The sequence below is a fragment of the Moschus berezovskii genome, chromosome 1, assembly GCF_049115385.1.
Source record: "Moschus berezovskii isolate FMDL1 chromosome 1, NW_MosBer_1.0, whole genome shotgun sequence".
Taxonomy (NCBI): Eukaryota; Metazoa; Chordata; class Mammalia; order Artiodactyla; family Moschidae; genus Moschus; species Moschus berezovskii.
In genome coordinates this window covers 102,868,458-102,893,339 of record NC_142460.1, presented here as the reverse complement: position 1 = coordinate 102,893,339, position 24,882 = coordinate 102,868,458, and the positions used below count along the sequence as shown (strand labels likewise).

General features: G+C 42.7%; 1 protein-coding gene across 4 annotated transcripts in view; it reads right to left on the bottom strand.

Annotated features, from left to right (window-relative positions):
- Positions 1-24,882, bottom strand: part of DGKG (diacylglycerol kinase gamma) — a 226,646-nt gene that overhangs the window by 165,103 nt on the left and 36,661 nt on the right. For 3 of the 4 annotated variants that reach the window (XM_055408681.2, XM_055408698.2, XM_088838401.1), the window contains exon 2: positions 10,270-10,606. In XM_055408681.2, coding sequence (XP_055264656.1) covers positions 10,270-10,336 — 67 coding nt within the window. In that variant the 5' untranslated portion in view covers positions 10,337-10,606. The remainder of the gene's footprint in view (positions 1-10,269; positions 10,607-24,882) is intronic. The other variant, XM_055408690.2, reaches the window with a different exon arrangement.

The window sequence follows — 24,882 nt, the reverse complement described above, 5'->3', positions numbered from 1 at the left end:
GGACATGACTGAGGGACTGAACAACAAGAAGGTTTACATGCAGATTCTGATTCAGTAGATCTGGATCACTGCCTGAGATTCTGCATTTCAAGGAAGGACTTGGGAGATACCAATTATGTAGGTCCAAGGATCTCAGTTTGCAAGTGCAGACCTGAGGCAACTGGTACATTTGCATCTGACTAGTAAGGCTTGTCTGTCACAACACATACACAAAAACATGACCCTGAGCCTAGAGGAATATCTTCCACAGGCCGGGAAGACAATAAATGACTCTCAACCCAGGGAAGAACAGACCCAGAAAGAGGGAGAAGGGAAAGCTGAAGCATGAAGGGAAAAACCCTAGATTTTCCTTCTTCAGTGAGGCCTGGGATGCACGAGTACGCTTTATAAGTACTCAGAAACTCAGGAACACAGTAAGATGCACAAAAGCAAGAATAGGGTTTTCCAAGGGTCCTGGAAAGGAGGAAGATGAGGTCAGAACAGAGATTCCAGGTCAGCAGCACCGTTTCAAAAGGCCCACCTTTGCAGTCAGGATGAGTCAGGCCCTGGGGTGGAATGTGGGAAGCATGTGTAGGAAGTGGAATCATAAACATGGTCCCATTCTTCCAGTTATGCTTCTTTTCCTGTCCTGCTTCTCCTCATCATGTAGCCCACTGCCTGATACAAAATTGATGTTCAATAAAAATTTATGGAATAAATGAGGGCTAGAAAAGGGATTGGGCTTGTCATGCTTATTCCATATGTCCTATATTTCCAGAGGCATAGGGAGAAAAGGTAGACCAGTGGTTCTCAATCCTGGCTGCATGTTGAAATACAGAGCTTTTGGGAGCTTCAAACATCCCTGATGCCTGGGTCTCATGCCTACAGGTGATAATTAAATGGTCCAGAGATGGTGGAGTTTTTGGGCAGGACATCACAATCATTTAAAGCCTTCCAGGTATTTCCAATTTGCAGCTAAGGCTGAGGACCACTGGGGCCCACCAAGCTAACTACTTGGGGAAACCCATGGAAGTGAATGTTCTGCTGCACTTCTGTAGGTTATATATAGAATAAGAGAAAAATACTTTATTAACCAAAATTCCCACTGCTTCGATGTAAAGAAAACCCTCCTCAGGAAACTAAGACTTTCTGATTTATCATAAATGACCTGAATGACTGGTATGGCTTTTTACATAAATAGAATTTGCATTGCTAGCAAGATTTCCCACTTTTTCTTCAAATAATTTGGCCTCATCAGTCATAGGTGGAGGAATGCAGGATTAGTTATCTTCCTGCAACTAAAAGTGTGGTCCCTGGACCAGCAGTATCAGCATCACCTGGGAGCTTGTTAGAAAGACAGAATCTCAGAATAAGCCCAGACCTACTGATTCAGAATCTGCATTTTAACAGAATCCAAGGGCTCCACAATCACTGTGGATGGTGACTGCAGCCATGAAATTAAAAGACGCTTGCTCCTTGGAAGAAAAGCTATGACAAAACTACACAGCATGTTAAAAAGCAGAGACATCACTTTGCCAACAAAGGTACATATAGTCAAAGCTATGGTTTTTCCAGTAGTCATGTATGGATGTGAGATTGGACCATAAAGAAGGCTGAGCACCGAAGAATTGATGCTTTCAAACTGTGGTGCTAGAGAAGACTCTTGAGAGTCCCTTGGACAGCAAGGAGATCCAACCAGTCCATCCTGAAGAAAATCAACCCTGAATATTCATTGGAAGGACTGATGTTGAAGCTGAAACTCCAATACTTTGGCCACCAAATGTGAAGAGCTGACTCATGAGAAAAGACCCTGGGATGCTGGGAAAGATTGAGGGCAGGAGGAAAAGGGGGCAACAGAGGATGATGGTTGGATGGCATCATCGATTCAATGGACATGAGTTTGAGCAACCTCTGGGAGATAGAGAAGGACAGGGAAGCCTGGTGTCCATGGGGAGGCAATGAGTTGGACACGACTTAGCAACTGAACAACAACAAAGATTTATGTGCACATTCAAATTTGAGAGCTATTGTTTCAGTGAAGTCTCTCCCTATCCGTAGCTTCTGTGACTGCTTGTGGGCAGAGTTCCAGTCATTACTAATGAAAAGAAGGCCAGCTGTACCAAAAGAGATGTGGGTGAGAAATAGCTGTGATTATCCCTTTCAAGATGGAAGTACCTAGACACGACCCTTTATGGGCCCAGAGTTCCATGAACATTTGATTAAATCTTACTCTACTGGGCAATATAAATAGCAAAGTTTCAAGAAAGCTTACTTACACCCTTCCATTGTTTTACAAATTAGCCCTAAACATTTTCTCTGACTCCTATATTACACTGACAGGTTTGAATTTTGAGCTATAAATTCCCTTACATCTTAAAGTAAAAAAACTTTGCCTTAATTTGATTCTACTGAAATATACTTCTGAATAGCACAATTTACTGATTCAATCTCTTTAAAATGTATTGAAAATTTTTGTTCAGGAAGGGTCTATCAGGGCTACCCAATACCGAGTACCCTGATTATCTGTTGGAATTCAACACCTGGGAACCAGCATGGGGGTTAAGCTTTCCTGCCCAGGAACCCTGCCTGGGGCTCCCTTTCTTCTCATTTATTCTCACTATCCTGAGGTTATGGGAGGAAGAATACAGGAGGAAAAGACCTTCAGATTCTTCTGTCAAGACCTAAATAGAATAGAAACACAAAGGGGAGAGGGCGTGGTGTCCCATCTCAGAGCCTTAGAAGGGCACTGAAGTAAATCCTAGTTTTGTCTCTATTTCTTTGTAGAAATAGAGGGGTCTCAGAGCCTAGTTATGAAGAAATAGATGGAAACACTATGTATATTTGCTGGAAAGGGGGAGACGCAGGGAAGAGTGAGGGAACACTAAGTTGTATTAAAAATAGCCACAGTACTAATTGTGGCTATTACTTTCTATTATTTTTAAAATTTCCTAAAAGTCAGAAATAAAAAAAATAAGTGGGCAACACATCTTTTCAATGTCATATAGAACAAAGGCTATCTAAGGACTGTCTAATGAAGGTATTTAGTTCTGCTCACTGTTTACTATTGATTAAAACATATTAAATGTCCCAGATTTAGTGAAGTTACATGTTAACTTACAGATTTTTTTTTTCCAGCAGAGATGCACAGAACTTCTGTGAAACAGATAACCCGAAAGATTAGGGTTTGTTGTCCTATAACCAGTTTTGTATCTAACCAAGCGATCTTAACTGGAAAAGACCCTGATGCTGGGAGAGATTTTGAGCAGGAGGAGAAGGGGACAACAGAGAATGAGATGGTTGGATGGCATCACCAACTCAATGGACATGAATTTGAGCAAACTCTGGGAGATAGTGAAGGACAGGGAAGCCTGGCATGCTGCAGTCCACAGGGTCACAAAGAGTTGGCCATGACAGAGCGACTGAACAACAATAAAGCAATCTTATCTTTCCATTGATTTATGAAATTGCCTAACTAGGAATTTATGGATTTGATCTGTATCCATCCAGGGACCATATCTTACTTTTCAACTTTAATGTCTTACTGGCCCCTCCACTAATTGAGGTAAATAAAATCTTTGGCAAAAGTTTATCAAAAATTTTGTTCTATTAAATATATTTTAATATTATATATATATTCTTTATCAATCTATAGTTGAAAGTTGAGCTCCAATGAGTAGATTCTGTTTAATTTGTTGGAACTGAAGTGAAACAAATTAAACTTGACCTCAAATTGAAAACATTGGTTCTAATTCTTATTCTGCCACTGATTTTCTGCATGACCTTAGGGAAGTCACTGAGCTCTTCTGAATTTAGTGTTCTCATTTGTAAAATGGATGGTAGTTGGATCTTATCATGACTAAGATCTCTCTTAGCTTTAAAAAGTCTATAAAATTAAGCAACCACTAACTGACGTGGGAAATGTTTGGCTTCATTTCTTATAGAATTAAAGGTGAAAATGGATGTTTCATCAGGATTTTTTTCCTTTTTTGCTTTATGAATAAGATGATAATTTCTGTCCTTGGTAAATCATGGGGAAAAAATGAGAGAAAAAAACCTTCTCCCCAAATAACAGGATCAGGACAATAAGCCAATTATATTTCTGAAGTTGTTAGGAGGAGGGTCAGTAGGAGGCATTTCCATATGCTCACAGTCTCCAAAGTTGAAAAAGAAACCTGTTTAAACATAGAAACTACGTATTGAAAGGGCTAATGAAGGTCATTTAATCAACCAGACATCTAATGCTCCAATCTCTCTAATGTCTCAGCCAACCCTGCCCAGATAGTGGTTTTGAGTCCATTCGGTTCCATCTTAGACAGGTTTGTTCATTAGCAAGCAACGTATCCCTTAAAGTCTTTCTTCTGATGATTTCCTCCAATTTGTCCTAAAGCTACTTCTTAAAGCCATTCACTATTAACTTTACACCTTTTTCCCACAATAGTACTGTGGCTATTTTTAATACAACTTAGTGCTCCCTCACTCTTCCCTGCGTCTCCCCCTTTCCAGCAAATATACATAGTGTTTTCATCTATTTCTTCATAACTAGGCTCTGAGGCCCCTCACCATGCTATGGGCACTTCTCAACAAGTTCTGCTTTGTAGTAAACTGTGGTGCCCAGAAATAAATCCAGTTCTCTAGAGAGGCCTGATTAGCATAGGAGAGAATGTAGATATTTATTTGCCTTACTAGAAATTATGAGTCTATTAATACATCCTAAGATCACAGTTGGGCTTCTCCAGAAGCTCAGTGGTAAAGAATCTGCTTGCCAAGGCAGGAGACGCAGGAGACATGGGTTCAATCCCTGGGTCAGGAAGATCCCCTGGAGTAGGAAATGGCAACCCCCTTCAGCATTCTTGCCTGGAGAATCACATGGACAGTGGAGCTTCAAGGGCTACAGTCCATGGGGTTGCAAAGAGTCAGACACAACTGAAGTGACTGAGCACACAGGCAAGATCACAATTAGTAACTTGGTTAAATAAAATAATGTATATGCACTCAAAAGAAATCTCTATAACCACTAAAAACCATGCTTCTGAAAAGTACTGGGTGATTCAGAAATGCATCATGACATGTTGTATGCTAGGCAGTGTCCAGAGATGGCTGCTGTCAGTTTTCCTCCCCACTATGTGAGCCACTGTCACATGAGATGGGGTGTCCATTCCTCTACCCCATCAAGTCTGGCCCAGGTCTGTGACTGCTTTGACCAATGGAATGTGGAGAGAGTTATGGTCTAGCACTCAACCCAAGTATTGAAAAGGTCTGCTGCTGTTTTCATAACTTGGAGCTCTGAGCCACATGTACGAAGTCCAAGCTACCCTGCTGGCAAGAGATGCCACGTGGAGAGGCCCTGAAAAAAAGTTGAAGTATTAGTTTCTCAGTCATGTCCAACTCTTTTTGACCTGGACTGTAGCCTGTCAAGCCCTTCTGTCCACAGAAGTCTCCAGGCAAGAATACTAGAATGGGTTGCCATTTCCTTCTCCAGGGGATTTTCCCTACCCAGGGACTGAACCTGGTTCTCCCACACTGCAGGCAGATTCTTTACCTTCTGAGCCACCAGGGAAGATGAGAAAGTGTTTGGAGGAACAGGGCCCATGGAGGAGCACCGAGGTACCTGCAAGTGAGTGAACAGGCCATATGGGGTCACATGAGGCATCGCAGCTGCAACCCCAAACACTGTGGAGCAGGAACAAGTTTTCTTGCTGGGCCCTGGCCAGGTGTCCAAGCCACAGGATCATAGCAACAAAACCAAAATGGGTGTTTTGATCTATCAAGTTTTGAGCCTGTTTCGACACAGCAATGGATAACTGAAACATTGTTAGAGTGAAGAAAATAGCACACGAAATAGTCTAGATGTTTATTTTTTAAATATATATGTATATGTGTGTAATACGTATTTTAATATTTATATTTATACATATACATACGAGTTGTCGTTATCACTGAGAGACAGGATCGTGTGTGTGTGTGTGTGCCTGCGTGCACACGCTCGGTCGTGTTCAACTCTTTGTGACCCCATGGACTGTAGCCCACCAAGCTCCTCTGTCCATGGAATTCTCCAGGCCAAGAATACTGGAGTGGGTTGTCATTTCCTCCTCCAGGGGATCTTTCCAACCCAGGGATCAAACTAGCACCACCTGCATTGCAGGTGGAAATTTTTACCCACTGAGTCATCAGAGAAGTGTGATAGGTTCATGAGTAGCTTTAAATTTCATCTTTTCACTTTCAAAAATTTTACATTTGCTTTTATTTTGTAACAAAAAAGCTTCTTAAACTGTCATATGATTCTTTTGACAAGCACTCTTAATTCACATTGCACAGTGGTAAAGAATACACCTGCTGATGTAGGAGATGCAGGAGACCTGGGTTCTATTCCATCCCTGAGTCAGGAAGATTCCCTGGAACAGGAAATGGAAACCCACTCCAGTATTCTTGCCTAGGGAATTCCATGGACAGAGGAGCCTGGTGGTCTACAGTCCACAGGTTCACAAAGAGTTGGACATGACTAAGCCCACATGCATGCCATGCCACTGTCAATTATATAATATATATATATATATACACATATATATATAATATCCAAGGGTAGTTTAACACAGCTTCTCCCCTGACAGAAGCACACCAGAGAAGGTGCAGGGTTTATGCTCTTGAAACATAGCATACTGAAAACCTCTTGTCCTGAAATTCTTGGCCTCTCCTACCTAGAACTCCACTGGAGAAAGTTCTCAATTTTCAGCCTGTACACTTCAGCTATTCTGCTGTTGTAAAGCTCCTGTTTTTATGATTATGGAAGAGCAGTTGCTATGGCAATGCAATCTGACTAAATTGGTAGAAGTGCCTTGTTCAGGGTTTCCTCTGAGGATTAATCATTTTCTAAGAATCATGTCTGTTTTTTCTTTTCTGTTAGAACAATGGTACTAGAGCCCCTTGTCCCGTCCTGGGACACAGACAAAATGAGGATGGATCCAAGAAGGATAAAGCTGATGGTTGAAAAAAAGACCACAGAGGAGCCACTTCCTACCAAATACTTGCGTTTCTTTTCACCCCCTGCCTCCACCGTGGCTTTGCCACATCCGTCTCCCTGTCCCTCACTGTGCACAGATTCACAAGCTCTGAGGTATCTCCGCTGGCTTCGTTTTGTTCCACAAGTTCTGAGGATACTTCCGCAGTAATTTCTCAGAAATTAGCATCTGTTCATTGTCACATTCCCCATTTCAGCTCTGTGCCTCAGCTCAGATGAGAGACTTCATCCTTCATCCAAAGGACTTGTCTGCCCTCCCTGACCCGGCAACTTTCTCATCCAGATCACCCTGCACTCAGCCATCAGAGCCATGGCTCTACATTTTGCCACTTCGGTCCAAAGGCCACGCCTTGACAGGCAGGGCCCCAGGCCTCCTGCTACCCGCTCCCGCCCCTGTCTGCCTCCCCATCCTGCTGCTCCTTCTCCTCACCTGGCCCAGAAGCTCTTCTTACCTCCACACAGACAACCTCCCTCTTTGCTCCCCTTCACCTTTGCTCCCCCTGTTTCTACTCCTCCCCCCACCGTCTACCATCCACATCTTAAATTCTTTTTTTCACAGACTTCACCCAGATGAATCCTGTGTTACAAGTTAAGTTGTCTCCCCTGCAAATTTATATGTTGAAATCCTAATCCCTCAGTACCTCAGAATGTGACCTTATTTGGAAACAGGGTCATGGCAGAGGTAATTAGTTAAGATGAGGTCTTACTAGAGTAGGGTGGGTTCAATCCAAGATGACTCTGTCCAGACGTAGAGAACAGACTTGTGGTTGCCAAGGTGAGGTGGGGGAGGGATGGACTGGGAGTTTAGGATTAGCAGATGTAAGCTATTACATACAGAATGGATAAACAACAGAATCCTATCGCATAGCATGGGGAACTGTATTCAATACCCTTTGATAAATCATTATGAAAAAGAAAATTAAAATGAATGTGTATATATGTATAACTGAGTCACTCTGCTATACAGCAGAAATTAACACAACATTGTAAATCAACTATATACTTCAATAAAAAACAAATTTAAAACATAAGGATTAAAAAAAGGCTTTCCACACAAAGAGGGAAATTTGGACACTGAGACACATGCATAGGGAGAGCACCACGTGCAAACTAAAGGGAGAAGACAGTCATCCGTAAGCCAAGGAAACAGATCCTTCCCTTACAGCCCTCAGGAGGAGCCTAGATTTTGGACTTCTGGCCCTAAGAACTGTGAGATACTTTCTGTCATCCTGTATGTTCTGTGCTTAGTTGCTCAGTTGTGTCCAACTCTTTGCAACCCCATGGACTGTAGCCCGCCAGGCTCCTCTGTCCATGGGGATTCTCCAGGCAAGAATACTGGAGTGGGTTGCCATGCCCTCCTCCAGGAGATCTTCCTGACCAAGGGATGGAACCCAGATCTCCCACAGAGCAGGTGGATTCTTTACCGACTGAGCCACATCCTAAGCCACTCCTTTCAGTCTCTCCCAGCTCTAAATTCCCTTCTCCTTTGTGCATGGTTTCCCTGCTGCCTTGAGTTTGTACTCTGCTTGTGTCAAAGTACATTTCTGATGCCCTAACAAGATTCCGATTCCTCAGGCAAAGCCTTATCTCTCTGCTTCTTCTTCCTCCCTGACAGGGCCTGATACTTTGTTGACCCACAGAGTGGGCAGAATTAGATGAGTTTACCCTGGAGGGTGATTCCTTGCTCCTTATCAATTCACTTCAGAGGCCTCTAAATCTACTGTAGTCATACAAGAGGACACAGGCTCCAGGGTACCAGGGAGAGACAGACTTTGTGACCCATGAACTATGCAACCCCATGAATTTTGCAACCCTGTGAAACCCTACCAGGCTCTATTGTCCACGGGATTTTCCAGGCAAGAACACTGGAGTGGGTAGCCATTCCCTTCTCCAGGGGATCTTCCTGAAGCAGAGATTGAACCTGGGTCCTCCTGCACTGCGGGCAGATTCTTTACCATCTGAGCCATCAAGGAAGCCCATGACTAACACTTACCCTGGAGGGTGATTCCTTGCTCCTGGCCAATACATTTCAGACTTCTCTAAATCTATTGTGGTCATACAAGAGGCCATGGGCTCCGAAATACCAGGGAGAGACAGACCAGTAGTTCTACAGGTGGATCACATGGACTCATGGGGTGTTAGGCCTGGAGGGACCACAGGGGAAGACCATCTAGTCTAACCCTCTCATTTTGCATAAGAGGACACTAAGGCTGGGGGTGTGGGGGAGGGGATCTACAGGGTGGGGTGGGTGTTAAGAGCTGTCACATCACAGAGACAACGCCAGAGCTGGCACTGAGCCCGGCCCCCTGACTCCCAGACCAGTGTCCTACCCCACTTCAGAGGAGGATCTGTCTGGGCAAGCGCTGTAGGGCAGGTCAAGGAGCGACAGGTCAAATGACCTACAAAAACACCAGCACAATTAATGCGAAGGGAGAGGAGTTAGAAAAATGGGGTGGGGTTAGGAGTGCTGCTGAGGCCTCTGAAAGACAAAGGGCTCTGTAAAAATCAGTGCCATTGCACAATCATGACGGGCACTGTGTGTGTGCAGAGTGAAGCGGTCAGCCCGGACCAACTCCTGTCAGCAGTCAGGACTAGGAGTGGCCTGTGGGGGGCACAGCTGTGGGGCTGTGTGTGTATGCAGGCCTTGCCACCACTGTGTGTTGATGCACTGACACTGTTCCTGGGTGCAGCTCGTGAAACCGAGAGCCCCTCATGAAAGCCCAGGCTTTCCAATACAAAGTGAAGGAAGTGACATGCATCAGAATTCTGGAGCTTACTGAAGGAAGGCCTTGAGTCCAAACACAAGTATATTAAAGCAAATGATTGAGTAACATTGTAACCAAGCAGCCTACCTATCTAACCAAAAGGTAGGCTAGAAAGGTTTTGACAAGCTGAGAAAACACAATCTTACATTATTTTAAAAAATGAAGACCGAAAAGGAAAAAGGTATATTCAGAAACTTGACCAAGTAAAGCAATATACACGGGACGGGAGTGTGACAAAATGCTTATAGCATTTAGCTGTGATTTTTTAACCTACTTTTTATTTTTCTTCCCTAGATAGTCCAGATTTCTCTGGTGAGGATGTATCATTTATAGAGTATAAAGATAATTGCATTTTTATGTTTAAAGACACAAATTCTATTTTTATAAGGAGATAATAATAAGTTGATCTCATTCCCTTTGCTTTGCTATGATACACTACTCTGCTCTCCAAAAATGCTCTCCCCAACCAAGAGGAAATCCCACCCGAGATGGGTCCATCCGTTTACTCACATTCTGCATATTTCTGGAGTTGGCCAAATTCTTCTGGAGTGAGGGACACCCACCGATCTTCACTCATCTTCCCTGGGTGTGAGTGCTTGAGGCTTGGGAGAGAGTTTTGTTCACCAGGCTGTAGCCGTGGCCCAGCTTAGGGCCTGGCTCATTGCAGGTACGCGACAGACAAGCCCTTCAGGAAATTTCTCGAGGACCCAAGTGTCTATGGCAGCAGCAGGTATCGTTGAGCAGATGAGAGAAGACCTCTGCTATTCCTCAGGCAACAATATCCTTCTATCTGTAGTCAAGGTAGATTCAGAAATCCTTGCTCTTCCTGGGGTGAGTAGAAAAGATACTGTGAACGAGAATGTTAGAATACATGTCATCTTTTCTTATTAAAAAAAAAAAATCCCCAAATGTTCTTTGCTGAAAGCTCTATTGGAGACAGTGGTTTTCAAGCAGTGGGAGAATGCCACCCCAGGGAAGTCAGAAGAGGTGACACAAACCAGGCAAGTACAAGTCCAGACAGCTGGATGGCTGGGGTGGGGGTTGGTTAGCCCGTATAAAGAGGTAGCCATACTCCTAAACTCTGGGAAATTTTAAACGTCCCTCATCAGAGGTGGTAGTAGGGCCACCTAAGAGCATCCTCCAGGCATGAAAATACTCTAGGCTGTCAGGTGTCTCATGAGAAAGTACAGGGACAGTAGCCCACAGGGCGTGATTTGAAAGGTAAGCCAGTCTCTTCTCCACTGATTTCTAAATTCCACCATTAGAGCTGCTTACCTTCCTCTGATGAGTCACTAAGCCACTCTGGAAACTCAAATACCAACCCTCCCCCTCAAGGCTGGCTGGCATCTTAGTGACTCTCTCCTCTTAGAACCATAAAAATATAATTAGAGGGAAGGCCTGCCTTCCTGGTGCAGATGAGCCTAAGAGAGGAGGGAGTGGATTCAGACAAATACTTAATATCTTTTCCTTTCAGCCCCTCCTGGCTCCATCAGTTCTAAATCAGTTTAATGGATTGTGAAATTAACGTGGCAGGCTAAGACCAGCATCTAAAAACATGATATAGAATAGCACAGAATGGAATGCAATGGTGGAATTGAAAATAAGAGTGCATCCCCTTTCAGTTATACATACATGTGTGTAACTATCACAATGCAAAATATATCTCTTATTCTTCAGTTGCGGTTTAAAAATGTTAAAAGTCCCCAGCCTAACAGGACAAGAAATAAAGACTGATGTTACCAAAAATCAAGCCCAGTTTTAATAAAAGACTCTAGAGAGTCAGAGTTGAGGCAAGTCTGCGAGTATGGGGATCTGAGCAATGGCGAAGGGCTGGAAGAGATGACAGGGTGAGGAGGCAGACTGAACAGTTCTCTGGGGTGGCAGATAGACTTGGTTGGTATGGACCTGGAGGGCTGAGCTGGAGCCGAGGGAAAGTGCAGGCAGAAGACAGATGTTCTGTAAGGAGAGCCTCTGTAAGACCTTTCATTTGTCGGAGCTTGCCAACAGTAGGAAGAAATACATGGCAAGGGAGTGAGATGCTTGTATATCAGGGAGCATACAAACTCTAGTTTCTCTCCTTAAAAAGTTTAATTTTCTTCTTAATCCACTGGCCAACTGAATTCTGTTTCTGGGCACCTGGTCTTGCCTAGTTTCCAGTTGTGAAACTTAATAAAGGGAACCCTCACTAAAATGGAGCGGGGAGGCCAGAAGGAGGAGCTCTCATGCAATTACCACAGAGATCAATTACAGGAGGAATTGTCAATCATAGACCCCAACAGTTCAGTTCAGTTCAGCTGCTCAGTCATGTCCGACTCTTTGTGACCCTATGGACTGCAGCACGCCAGGCTTCCCTATCCATAACCAACTCCCCAAGCCTACTCAAACTCACGTCCACTGAGTCAGGGATGCCATCCAACCATCTCATCCTCTGTCATCCCCTTCTCCTCCTGCCCTCAATCTTTCCCAGCATCAGGGTCTTTTCAAATAAGTCAGTTCTTCGAATCAGGTGGCCAAAGTATTGGAGCTTCTGCTTCAGCATCAGTCCTTCCAATGAATATTCAGGATTGATTTCCTTTAGGATGGACTGGTTGGATCTCCTTGCTGTCCAAGGGACTCTCAAGAGTCTTCTCCAACACCACAGTTCAAAAGCACCAATTCTTTGGCCCTCAGCTTTCTATATAGTCCAACTCTCACATCCATACATGACTACTGGAAAAACCTCAGCTTTGACTAGACAGACCTTTGTTGGCAATGTAATGTGTTTGCTATGTTGGTTGGTCATATGGAGAAGGCAATGGTAACCACTCCAGTACTCTTGCCTGGAAAATCCCATGGATGGTGGAGCCTGGTAGGCTGCAGTCCGTGGGGTCGCTAAGAGTCAAGCACGACTGAGCGACTTCACTTTCACTTTTCACTTTCATGCATTGGAGAAGGAAATGGCAACCCACTCCAGTGTTCTTGCCTGGAGAACCCCAGGGACGGTGGAGCCTGGTGGGCTGCCATCTATGGGGTCGCACAGAGGCGGACACGACTGAAGCAACTTAGCAGTAGCAGCAGCAGATTGGTCATAACTTTTCTTCCAAGGAGCAAGCGTTTTTTAATTTCATGGCTGCAGTCACCATCTGCAGTGATTTTGGACCCCAACAGAAGAAGTATTAATGGGAAAGAACCATTAAGCACAGGCCCAACAGGAAAAGATATGCATTGCATTTCCTACAAAAAATTGACTACCCCAGGGACTTCCCCAGTGGTCCAGTAGCTAAGACTCTGTGCTCCAAATGCAGGGGGCCTGGGTTCAATCCCTAGTCAGGGAACTAGATCCTACATGCAGCAACTAAGACAGAGCAGCAAAATAAATAAACACATGAAAAATAAATAGTGTCTTTGAAAAATAAAGGAAATTGACTACCTCAGCAACTCAACAACCAATGAGTAATGGTCAACACCATGAACTCTCACTTTTCTCCCACAGACTTTTGTTCAAAACTCCCCTTCTCAACTTCCTCCTTTTTCTTGATAAAATAACACTCCTTTCTTTTATATGTTGGACTTGCCTGTGGCTTTTGCCACAGCTCACTTGTTCCAAAGTGCAATTCCTCTGCTATGCCTGAATAAATCCATTTGCTGTTAAAATAACTGGCTGTTTTATTTTTAAGGTCGAAACTACTGACCCAGTTGCCAAATCCAATAGGCACGTTCAAGCCTTCCTTGCGTTCTTTGCACTCTCTGAAGCCTTATCCTCAGCAGAAAACAACCCCCTGGAAATTCTTTCATCTTTCTAAGTGTTCCTCCTCAGTCTCCTTCTACTTCTTTTGCCACTGTTAAATACTGTGTGTTGAATACTGCCCCATCCTCACCCTACATCCCTTCCCTGGGGGACTTCATCCACCTCCATGACTTCAGTAACTCCCAGACACGCTGCTCATTGCCTCAGTCGTGTCCAACTCTTTGCGACCCCATGGACTGTAGCCCATCAGGCTCCTCTGTCCATGGGATTCTCCAGGCAAGAATACTGGAGTGGGTTGCCATGCCCTCCTCCAGGGGATCTTCCTGACCCAAGGATCAAACCCAGGCAGGCGGATTCTTTACCACCTGTGCCACCTCCAGGCCTGCACGTTCCCTTCACTCCAGATCTGCATGTTCAACTATCTACTGTGACTTCCTTGTTTGTCCCAAACTACCCTGAATGAGCATCTTTCCATGCCTCCAACCTGCCCCTCCTCTGTATTCTGATCATGCCCAAGAAGAACCAATACAACACCCAGGCCAGAGGTCTGAGGCTGAGCTCCTCATTCTTTTTTTCCTACAAATCCAGGCACCAGTCTGAGAGTGTGACTGTCCACTGCGTGTTCTACATCAGCCCCCCCACCTCCATCATGCCAGCTGATCTGTTAACTCAGACCCTCATCTGCCTGGTCTCTGACTACAGCCTCCTGCCAGTCTGCCTGGCTTCTGCTTTCTTCCCCTTGTTCGGCTCTAAATTGCCAACCAAATCACATCTTCCCAAGTCATAAACTTCTTCAGTGGTTTCTATTGCCTGTAGAATAAAATGTAGTCTTCTTTTCATGATACATAAAGCTCTTTACGATCTGGCCTCTGATTATCAACTCAGTCCAAAAGTAAGGCCTTTAGAAAAATGTTCCATCCTACAAGGGAATTCAGCATTGCAACTGCTATAAACACTGACTCTGGACGCTTACTTTACATTGTGCTCTTTGTATTATATGTGTCATCTAATTTCATCCTCATAACAACCATGGAAATTAAGCCTTGCCTTCCCTATTTTTAGATAAGGAAAATGAGGCAAGACATTTAGTAAATATGGTGAGAAGAAAGAAGGAATCCCCCAATGCTTTTGTTTAAAAATGCCTCTCTGATCTTGCCATTCTGCATACTTTCAGAAACGCAGAGCTCTAAGAGGACCCAGAGACACACTGCATGATAGAACACCATGGAACTTGAACTCAAAAGGCAGGGGATTTGAGTCCTGTTTCTGCCTCTTATCAACTATTGGACTTCAGACAAATTTTCCATTTCCTGAACCTTGGGCTCTTCATCTTAAAAATGAGAATAACTAATAAAAAAACTCACTGAATTAGTATCAGGATTGAGTTAATATATGCAAAGAACAAACAACCTCCCACCAACCCTAAACTGCACCTGGTATAATGCCTATCACATACTGGAACCTAAATAAATCATTACTGTTACCATCCTATTGTGAATACAACACTGAGCAATACAACAAGCCATCAGCTGCCAGCGGCTGGGTGCTTTGTGTCGTGCTGTAGATTTCTGAACTTGATATCCTGCTCCAAGTTGTAGTAATTTTGTAATGGCTGATCAAAATTTTATCCCCTGATGGTTTTAGCACCGACTGATGGTTCTTTCATTTTTTGGGCTCCAAAATCACTGTGGATGCTGATTGCAGCCAGGAAATTAAAAGATGCTTACTCCTTGGAAGGAAAGTTATGACCAGCCTAGATAGCATATTAAAAAGCAGAGACATTACTTTGCCAACAAAGGTCCGTCTAGTCAAGGCTATGGTTTTTCCCGTGGTCATGTATGGATGTGAGAGTTGGACTGTGAAGAAAGCTGATCGCCGAAGAATTGATGTCTTTGAACTGTGGTGCTGGAGAAGACTCTTGAGTCCCTTGGACTGCAAGGAGATCCAACCAGTCCATTCTAAAGGAGATCAATTCTGGGTGTTCATTGGAAGGACTGATGCTAAAGCTGAAACTCCAATACTTTGGCCACCTAATGCGACGAGTTGACTCACTGGAAAAGACTCTGATGCTGGGAGGGATTGGGGGCAGGAGGAGAAGGGGACGACAGAGAATGAGGTGGCTGGATGGCATCACTAACTCGATGGACATGAGTTTGAGTGAACTCCGGGAGTTGGTGATGGACAGGGAGGCCTGGCGTGCTGTGGTTCATGGGGTCACAAAGAGTTGGACACGACTGAGCGACTGAACTGAACTGAACTGATGGTTCTTTCCTGGATTAATTATTACCATGATAGTGAATTTCTAATTCCACCCTTGCTTCTATATTTATTAGCTGATTATACTGTAAGAGGGAGCTTTCTCTTCCTTATTTTTTGTACTAGGCTATACTTTATTTATACTATAAATATGACACATATCATAGATATATAAAATATGTTTATGTAAATATACATGATAAATATATAAGTATAATATGCTTATTACATTTCCACATAATGTATATTTACTTATATTCATGGATTCTTACTTTATTCAATGGGTTATGATAAATTACCATCATTACTTGTTTTGATTCCAAATTGTCCCAGATCTAGCCAGAGGAAGCTCATTCAGAGTGATTCCTTATTCTTCAGACATATTCCTATCATTCTTTGATCACATTTTTATTTTTTGGTACTACAAAATATTTCAGGCTCATCTTGTACTTCCTCAGTACTGGTCCTGAAATCAGTCATTTTTCTAAAGAGCCCTGATTCCTTTTAGTGGAGAATGGCTTTTGAAACCAAGGTGTGGGGACTAGGTATGCTCTTTGCTACTGAGGTCTCACTGCTTCTAGGCCCTATCGGTTACAGAGCTAGGAAATAGATGCATGAATACACACATAGCTCATCTCTGGCTATTTATCTTTCCAACCATCCTTGCATCCATCTATCCATGTTAAAAACCCCAAATGCATACTCATACACTACACAAAGTCAATTGTAGCCTCCTCTCATTCCATACTGTCAAACTCTTTTCTCCAACAAATTGTTTCCATTATCTACAATGTACTTTTCTCAATTCTAAAACATACAGAAAGTAATTTCAGAAGCGCTAGCCACATCTCTGTGAAAAACGGAGTTCAAGATTTATTTACAGCTCCTTTGTCTTTAGCCAACAGCATACCCTCAAAGCACTATTTTCAAAAGTTATGTAGGTTAGTTCTTTCCCACTCCCATTCATTCTTGTTTGTATTTCACTGTAGACATTTTTCTCCATTCCCACAGATTCTTTTTTAGTATGGTTTCAAAAGTCAGAACTATATTAAAAAAAGTGTGTTGCTTTCCCTTGTTTCCTTTACTCTGTTCCCACCCGCCTCCTTTCCATCTTTTCTCCCACCCAATCCTTATGTTTTCTAGTTTATTTTTCCTATTTATTTTCACATTAGTGAACAGATATATGGATATTTTCTTATTTCTCCTTCTCTATCACACAAAAGGTAGCATACTGTGGACTGTTTTTTGTACACTGTTGGTTTCACTTAATGATATATCCTGTGAATCACTTCATATCTGTGCGTAGATAACCCCTGCATTTAAAACCAAATTTGACTCTAGCATTTACCTGCGTAAACCCTTTAGAGGCCTCCTTTGGCTTCCAGGATAAAAGGCAGGTTCTTCAGCCAGTTCCAGAAGATCCTTTATCTGTGGTGCAGCTCATCTCCCCATACTTACTCCAATGACCTCCTGTTCCACATACTCCTTGTTACAGCCTAATCAACCTACCATGTACCCCTAGCAGCTGGCAAAGTACCTGACACATGGCAGGACCTCATGAACGTTAGTCAGTGGATTGACAAACACACCATGCCTTTAATCTACCTGGAGTTCCCTTCACACCTTCCTTCTCATAATAAACCAGTACTCACATATTTGGTTCTAAATACAAAGGTCGTTTCTTTCTATAGTTTTTCAAAAACTTTTTGAGCAAATCAAGCTATTCTCCTAGCTGTATTCCTACAGAACACATAAATCATCTATATTTTCCTATTGTAGTAGTTGATGGTCCCATGTGAGGGACAGATATCTGAACAGATAATGAACACACAGGCTGGTAAGAGGAGTGATGCAGATATGGATTGGGAACTATGAGGGCAGCAAGTGTGTCAGCAGCAGGCACAGGGCAGATGGAAAGATTTCTGAGGAAGTTGAGAAGGAGTAACAAGGTAAGAGGTACATGGTGTAATAACTCAACAAATACTTCTGTTACTATAACTGCGGTGCCACTGCAGCTCCATGCTTGGCTTCATAGTGGAAGAAACTGGAACATTTTTTTAAAATGCTATTTTATATTATAGTTGATTTACAATGTTGTGTTAGTTTCAGGTATATAGCAAAGTGATTCATTTATACATATACACATATCCATTCTTTTTCTGATTCTTTTCTCTATTACAGAATATTGAGTAACTACTCTGTGCCATACATTAGGTCCTTGTTGATTATTTATTTTATATATAGCAGTATATATTTGTTAATCCAAAACTCCTAATTTATCCCTCCCCCTCCGCATTTTCCTCTTTGGTGACTATAAGTTTGTTTCTGAAGTCTGAGTCTGTTTCTATTTTGTAAATAAGTTCATTTGTACCATTTTTTTAAGATTCAAAATATAAGTGATATCACATGATATTTGTCTTTGACTTATTTCACTTAGTATGGAATCTCTAGGTCCATCCATGTTGCTACTAAGGGCATTATTTCATCCTTTTTTATTGCTGAGTAATATTCCATTGTATATATATCACATCTTTATCCATTCATTTGTTGATGGACATCTAGGTTGCTTCCATGTCTTGGCTACTGTAAACAGGGCTGCAATGGACATTGGGGTGCACGTATCTTTTCAAATTATGGTTTTATCCATATATAAGCCCAGGACTGGGATTGCTGAATTATGTGGTAGCTGTGGTTTTAGTAAAGCTGCACCATTCTTTATTTCCATCAGCAAACACTGCCTGACTCTCCAGATTGTCACTGCTGACCATGCTCCCACATGACAGTCCCCTCTGGTTGTCTGCCTTTTGACAGAGATGATGGCTACCACACAAGAGGGCTTGCTCCCGCTGACATCTCTCGGCATTCCCCTACCAGCAGCCTGCCCTATCACTCCCCTCTTGGGTGTTCTTTACAGTGTGTGAACAATCTTCTTATTACCATCCTCAACATCTTTGCTGACAGAAAAAAAAAATGTAATAGCATCTTCTAAATAGCACTCAGATTGGATATTGTCAGGCCTGGGTGGAAGAAGAGTGTTTTATACTCCTACAACTAAGCCACTCTGAGCACTTGCTTGAGCTCCCCTGGCCTCGGTTGCTTGTCTAAAAATGAGAGGGTGGGAATAATGGTTTTGAACACATTTTCTAGCTCTGCAATTTTGCATAGTGGATCAAACCCTGTTTGTTCTGTACAGATGTCAGCATGGAAATCACAAGTCAGAAGGAAGACGGCAAATTCAATGGGTATTGAATTGCACCCCAGGTCTCTCTATTCATTCGAATGAATCAGCCACAGACAATTATCCAGGAACAAACACCTCTTCATCTCCTCTTTGCTCTCATAATAACATTAATTCATGAATACAGCATCAGATTGGGGGAGCTTATTTATATGTGTCTGATGACTTATAACAAACTGTAAGAGTATATTTTTTTAAAGGGAAGACTCACTAAAAACTAGTGATTTTTTTGGAAAGATATGAACCCCTCTCTTTTCCCAGAAGGGTTCATATCTTTCCAAAAAATCACTAGTCAGATCTTGATAACTGTACCATTTCTGGGCTTTTGCTCTCGCTGATCCTTCTTCAACTTTGCAACTCCTACACAGCCTTTGAAGTTCAGTTCAAGTATCACCTTCTCTAAGAAGCTTCCTTTAATTGCTTGCACTGGACTGGACATATCATCTCTGCTCTCCAATAACTCCTTGGGCTTTTCCACTGTGGCACTCACCACTCTGCAGTGTCTTTACCTACTCTTCCCTGGAAGACTCTGGGCCCCTTCAGGGTTGAAACAGTGACCTGCCCACTGTATACCTCTAGTTATTAGAAGATTCCTAAGGGTTCATTTCTTGACCACTAGAAAAGTGGTTTTCAACATTTTTTTTTTTTTGACTGAGACCATTTGCCTGGAGCAATCATGTGTTCTGTGACAACCTAGAGGTGTAGCAGGGGGTGGGAGGTGGGAGGGAGGTTCACGAGGGAGGAGACATATGTATACCTATGGCTGATTCATGTTGATGTAAGGCAGAGACCAACACAATATTGTAAAGCAATTATCCTCCAATTAAAAATAAATAAATTTAACAAGAACTTTGTGCTAACCAAGAACTGGAGAGACACTAGTTGATGTAAAACTGATAATATTAGTTCTGAGTCACTTATAATTAAAAAAATATGAATGAAAATTAAAACATTATTTTAATAATAAAATAATGACCCATATAAAAATACCCTGATGCTGGGAAAGACTGAAGGCAAAAGGAGGAGGAGGCAGTGGAGAATGAGATGGTTAGATAGCATCACCAACTCAATGGATATGAATTTGAGCCAACTCCAGGAGACAGTGGAGGACAGAGGAGCCTGGCAGTCTACAGTCCACAGAGTTTTATGACTTAGTGACTGAACAACCACAACAAATGACCCATAAATTTATAACTATAAACTATAATCTATAAACTTATAATAGTCACCAGAATATGCTTAATACACAGGATGTTAGGGGCATTTAACTTGCTTGAATTCATCAGTGTCACCTATGTCATAGTCTATTACACTGCTGGTTCACACCTCCTGACATTCATGCTCTTTTTATTCTCTACCCCTTAAATCTGGGCTGCACCTGTGATTTGCTTTAACGTGCAGTAGAAGTGATGTTGTGCCAGTGTTAGGCCTAAGCTTCAAGGCCTGGCAGCTTCCACTTCTGTGTTCTCGGAAGCACTGAGTTGCCAGGTCAGGAGTTGAGCCATCTTACTGGAGAGATCACAGAAAAACCATATGGACAGGGGGAGGAGAACCCAGAACCCCAGCTGATGACGACAAGTGAAGCCCTGTGGTAAGATCCCAGTCAAACCATCCAGTCACCGTGCAGTCACGTCAGCCACCCTCGCTGCGAGAAAGCACTGAAAACCACTTCACGTCTCACAGCTTCAGCAGACGTGATGGAGAGTGCTCATGGGCTGTCCCTGCTGAGCCCTGACTGAGTTCTCGATGCATGGAATCATGCAGAATAACAAAATAACAGTTGAGCCACTCCATTTTAGGGTAGTTAATTATGCAATCATAAATAATTCAAACAACTTAAAGAGGCACGTTTGGGTTTGGATTACATATGTATCTGTTTAGCAAGAGAATATCATGATTCATGCTTGAACTGAAGCTTGTTCATGTCTTAAAATCTAGTAATTGGAAAATTATAGGCCTAAAATATGTCTGATGCAAATATGTATCACTGCCTGCTGTCAGGTTAACTAAATGTCCTCCACAAACTAATGTGATAATGATGAAGTTAAACGAACTACCACTTCTAATTAAAAAGCAAGAATAGTGGTAGCTGAACACAAAACTGACTCAAAGCAAGTCTGACATTGCAATGGTAACAGCATGACTTTACTCCATGTCACAGGAATCTAACCATCTGGCTGAGTGAGGAGGCATTCAGCATTTAGAGGCAGCCTGACTTCAAAGATAACTGAATTAGAGCCCCTGGGGAACTTGGTAATGATCTAATTTGAGTTCATGAATAGCAAGTATGAGTAATCCCTAATAACTCACTTAGTAAATTACCAGCATATAGTTCTAACACATACACAAAAATAAAAGTCTCGAATTTGTGTGCTACCCAAAAGAATCCAGAGAGGACTTGCATTTGAGGACTTTGCATCTCTTAGTGGCCTCAGAGTGGATATAAGAAGCCCTGCTCTGGGGAAGGTGTGAAAATGTCAGGCTGAACAGAGATGTCTAGGTTCAGGGGGCTGGTATCCAGGAGAGGCGTGCAGTCACCTGGGAGAAGCTGAGACCTGCTACTTGAGGGGCTGCCTGTGCTATCAGACTGGGGAGTGTTTCATCCCATGGTGTCCATAGCTCAAGTGGGCTCATTCATTCATTCATTTGTTCTCCCATTCTAAACAGTCATTAAAATATAAGCCATGGTGCAACCTTCCCTTATAGACTATCACACATCTGGTGCTTTGCACACTGCATCTGTAATACTTACCAAACCCTGAGAGGAAGACATTTTATAGCTGTAAGAAACAGCCCCAGAACGATTTTTCTAAGTTCATCCACCAGTAAGTGACAGAACTGGTATTCAAAATCAAGACTGTTTAGTCCCAAAGCTCATGATCTTTCTTTCACCATAACACCTCTGGATGAATACCTACTGAATACCTAAGTGCTAGGCTCTGTGCTAAGTGCTGATACCATCAATAAACCCACCATAGAGAGCCTTAACCCTCAGCCTCAAACTGGAAGGAAAATTAGAAGCCAGAGGAAAAACCAAGACACGCACCTGGAAAGCTAATACTATTTGAGGGGGGGAAATCTATATAAAACTTGAACAGAGAATGTGATGGAGTGCAAAATATTCAGGAAGTTTGAGGTAAAACATGAGACCTCAAAAAAAATTGTTCTTGCCCTGGGGCCACCTTTAACTTTTCTCAAAAATGTGGGCGAGCATTCACTTGGCTCTGCCAGTAGGTGTGCGCGACAGTGAAAAAGCTAAACAAATGGGGCTGTAAACAGCAAGACCAAGGTCCAATTCTGGGCTCCAGAGCAGAGGGGATGATGTAGGGATAAGAGCACGAGAGGAGGCCACTTTCACAAAACTACCACCTGGGGAAAATGACTTATATCCCATGTCAGGGAGCTGTCTTCCCAAAGCTCCAAGCACAAGTCTGGAAATGGAATTAGAAGAAAATTCAAATCTTGGCTCTACCACTTGCAATGATGTGACATGAAACCAGTGTTCTTCATTTCTAAATAGGAATAACAGTAGCAGTAGTACATCTTTCCAGGGTTGTTCTGAGAATTATTCGGATAATGTTTCATGAGAGTCACAGCAAGTAAAATTTCCTATCAGTGGTTCTTAAAATGTGGTCCTCACACCAGCAGTACCAGCATCAACTGGTAAATTCACAGATCCCATTGCAGATCTATAGAAATTCAGGGTGGTCCAACAATTTGTGTTTTGTAGAGCCCTAGGGATTCTGAAGGAGAAGGCAATGGCAAGCCACTCCAGTACTCTTGCCTGGAAAATCCCATGGATGGAGTAGCCTGGTAGGCTGCAGTCCATGGGGTCGTGAAGAGTCGGACACGACTGAGCGACTTCACTTTCACTTTTTACTTTCATGGACTGGAGAAGGAAATGGCAACCCATTCCAGTGTTCTTGCCTGGAGAATCCCAGGGACGGAGGAGCCTGCTGGGCTGCCGTCTATGGGGTCACACAGAGTCGGACACGACTGAAGTGACTTAGCAGCAGCAGCAGCAGCAGCAGGGATCCTGATACATGCCAGTGTTTTTAAGCCCTGCTTTACACCAGTGTAAGGGGCAGGATGAAGAAGAGGAGCTTGGACTATGTGGAGCTCTTCCTTCTCCTTCCGGGGCCCGAAAGCAGACAGACTCTGAATCTCTCAGTCAGTTCTACTTTCTCAAGATAGAAAAACATAACAGAGTTATGCCAGAGTCCCCTGACTGCCAGATGGCTGTCACTGTGCTAAGCTCCTAAAATTCTCATGTTATGATATATTCCCCATGGAATTTCCCTTTCTTTACAAGCTGGATCTATTTTTCATACTCCTAGTATGACATTTTGTGCCAAATATATAATCCAGATAGGGTACAGAACAGATAATAGGAGTCTCCTACCATCAAGTGAAGGGCGAAACTCAACAAACAGAAAAGCCTGAGAGGGTGAGAAAATGACAGCCTATTCATACCACAGAGCATCCATGTGTCAGGAATGGAATAGTCACAGGAGACATCTCAAGCTTGAGTCTCTGGCAGGACTAGAAAGACAGAGCTGTAAAAATACTGGGTATTATGGAGGCTGTGGTATTGTGGTGTGCTGTGTGCTTATGTGTGTGTTAACAATAACCAAAACTAGACCACACCAAAGAGACAACACTCAAGTTTAGAACTATATGTAACCACATTCAGCTTGGAAAGTTCCTGTGGGCCAGGAGGAACTTGTGGTAAGCTGGCTCATGAATATTCTCGGATTCATGAACCCTCCTGTTCCTCCTCCGCTACCTGAACATTTCCATTCTCTAACTGTCCTCTCCTTTTCCTTCTTCCCACTTCCTGCTTCCCAGAACAATCTAAACAATAGCTGCTATTTATTGAGAATATACTGCCTTCTTCACATTAATATAATCTTTCGAGCTATGTATTATTATGCCACTGTATCTAGGGTCAGACTCCTTGCAGACAGCTTGAGCCATTATTATTCAAACCCATGTATGCGTCAGCCAAAGCCCATACTTTCTCCAGCACTGGCGCTGGATTTCAGATCTAGGAAAATTATTAATACTATCTTTAGATTGTAGACTGCCTGAGGATCAATTTTCTGGCTCATTTCAGGAACCCAGGATTCAGTTTACAGAAAACTCTGGACAGTCCTGTGCCTCTTCCTCCATCCATAAAGCAGTAATATCCTTCGGGCAATTACACAACAATGATTCAGCACCATGGACAAGAGCGCCTAGGCATGGCTACACCTTATACTGACCCCTGACAATATGTCCCTAGATGGCCTCCTCCCACCTCAAAGGTGTTCAGGCCCCTATTTGAAAAACACCTTATTAATAACAGCTAACCTTTACAACATTCCAGACAGTCCTAAGCAATTTATGTGAACGATCTGGTTGATTACTCTGAATAACCCTATGAGGTAGATACAAATATACCTATTTTAAAGAAAAGGAAACTAAAGAACAGAGGGTTAAAGTAATTTGTCCTAATTCATGTAGATATGAATTCATAAATACCAGATTAAAATCCAGATAATCTGATGCTGGGGATGGTTCTTCACCATCTTATGCCACATGACATAACAAGGGCACTGAAATCATATGGGAATACTTGGCATTAGACTGGTCATCAAGAAAATACAAAAATATTTATAACAATTTTAAAATATTTTGATTTAAGTAAAAATACAAGATCTAGAACATTTCATATGTGGCTCATCATTTCCAGATTCAGAAACACCACAGTTTGATGGAGTTTTGGAAACTGAGAAAAAAGGTACATTCATTTCCCAGGTAAATCAGAGAAGGTGAGATGTGTGACTTGGAACACTTGTGTGGAACCTTGGTTCTTATATTAAGGAATAGGTGACCTTGAGCAAGTCAATTCTGCTCTCTA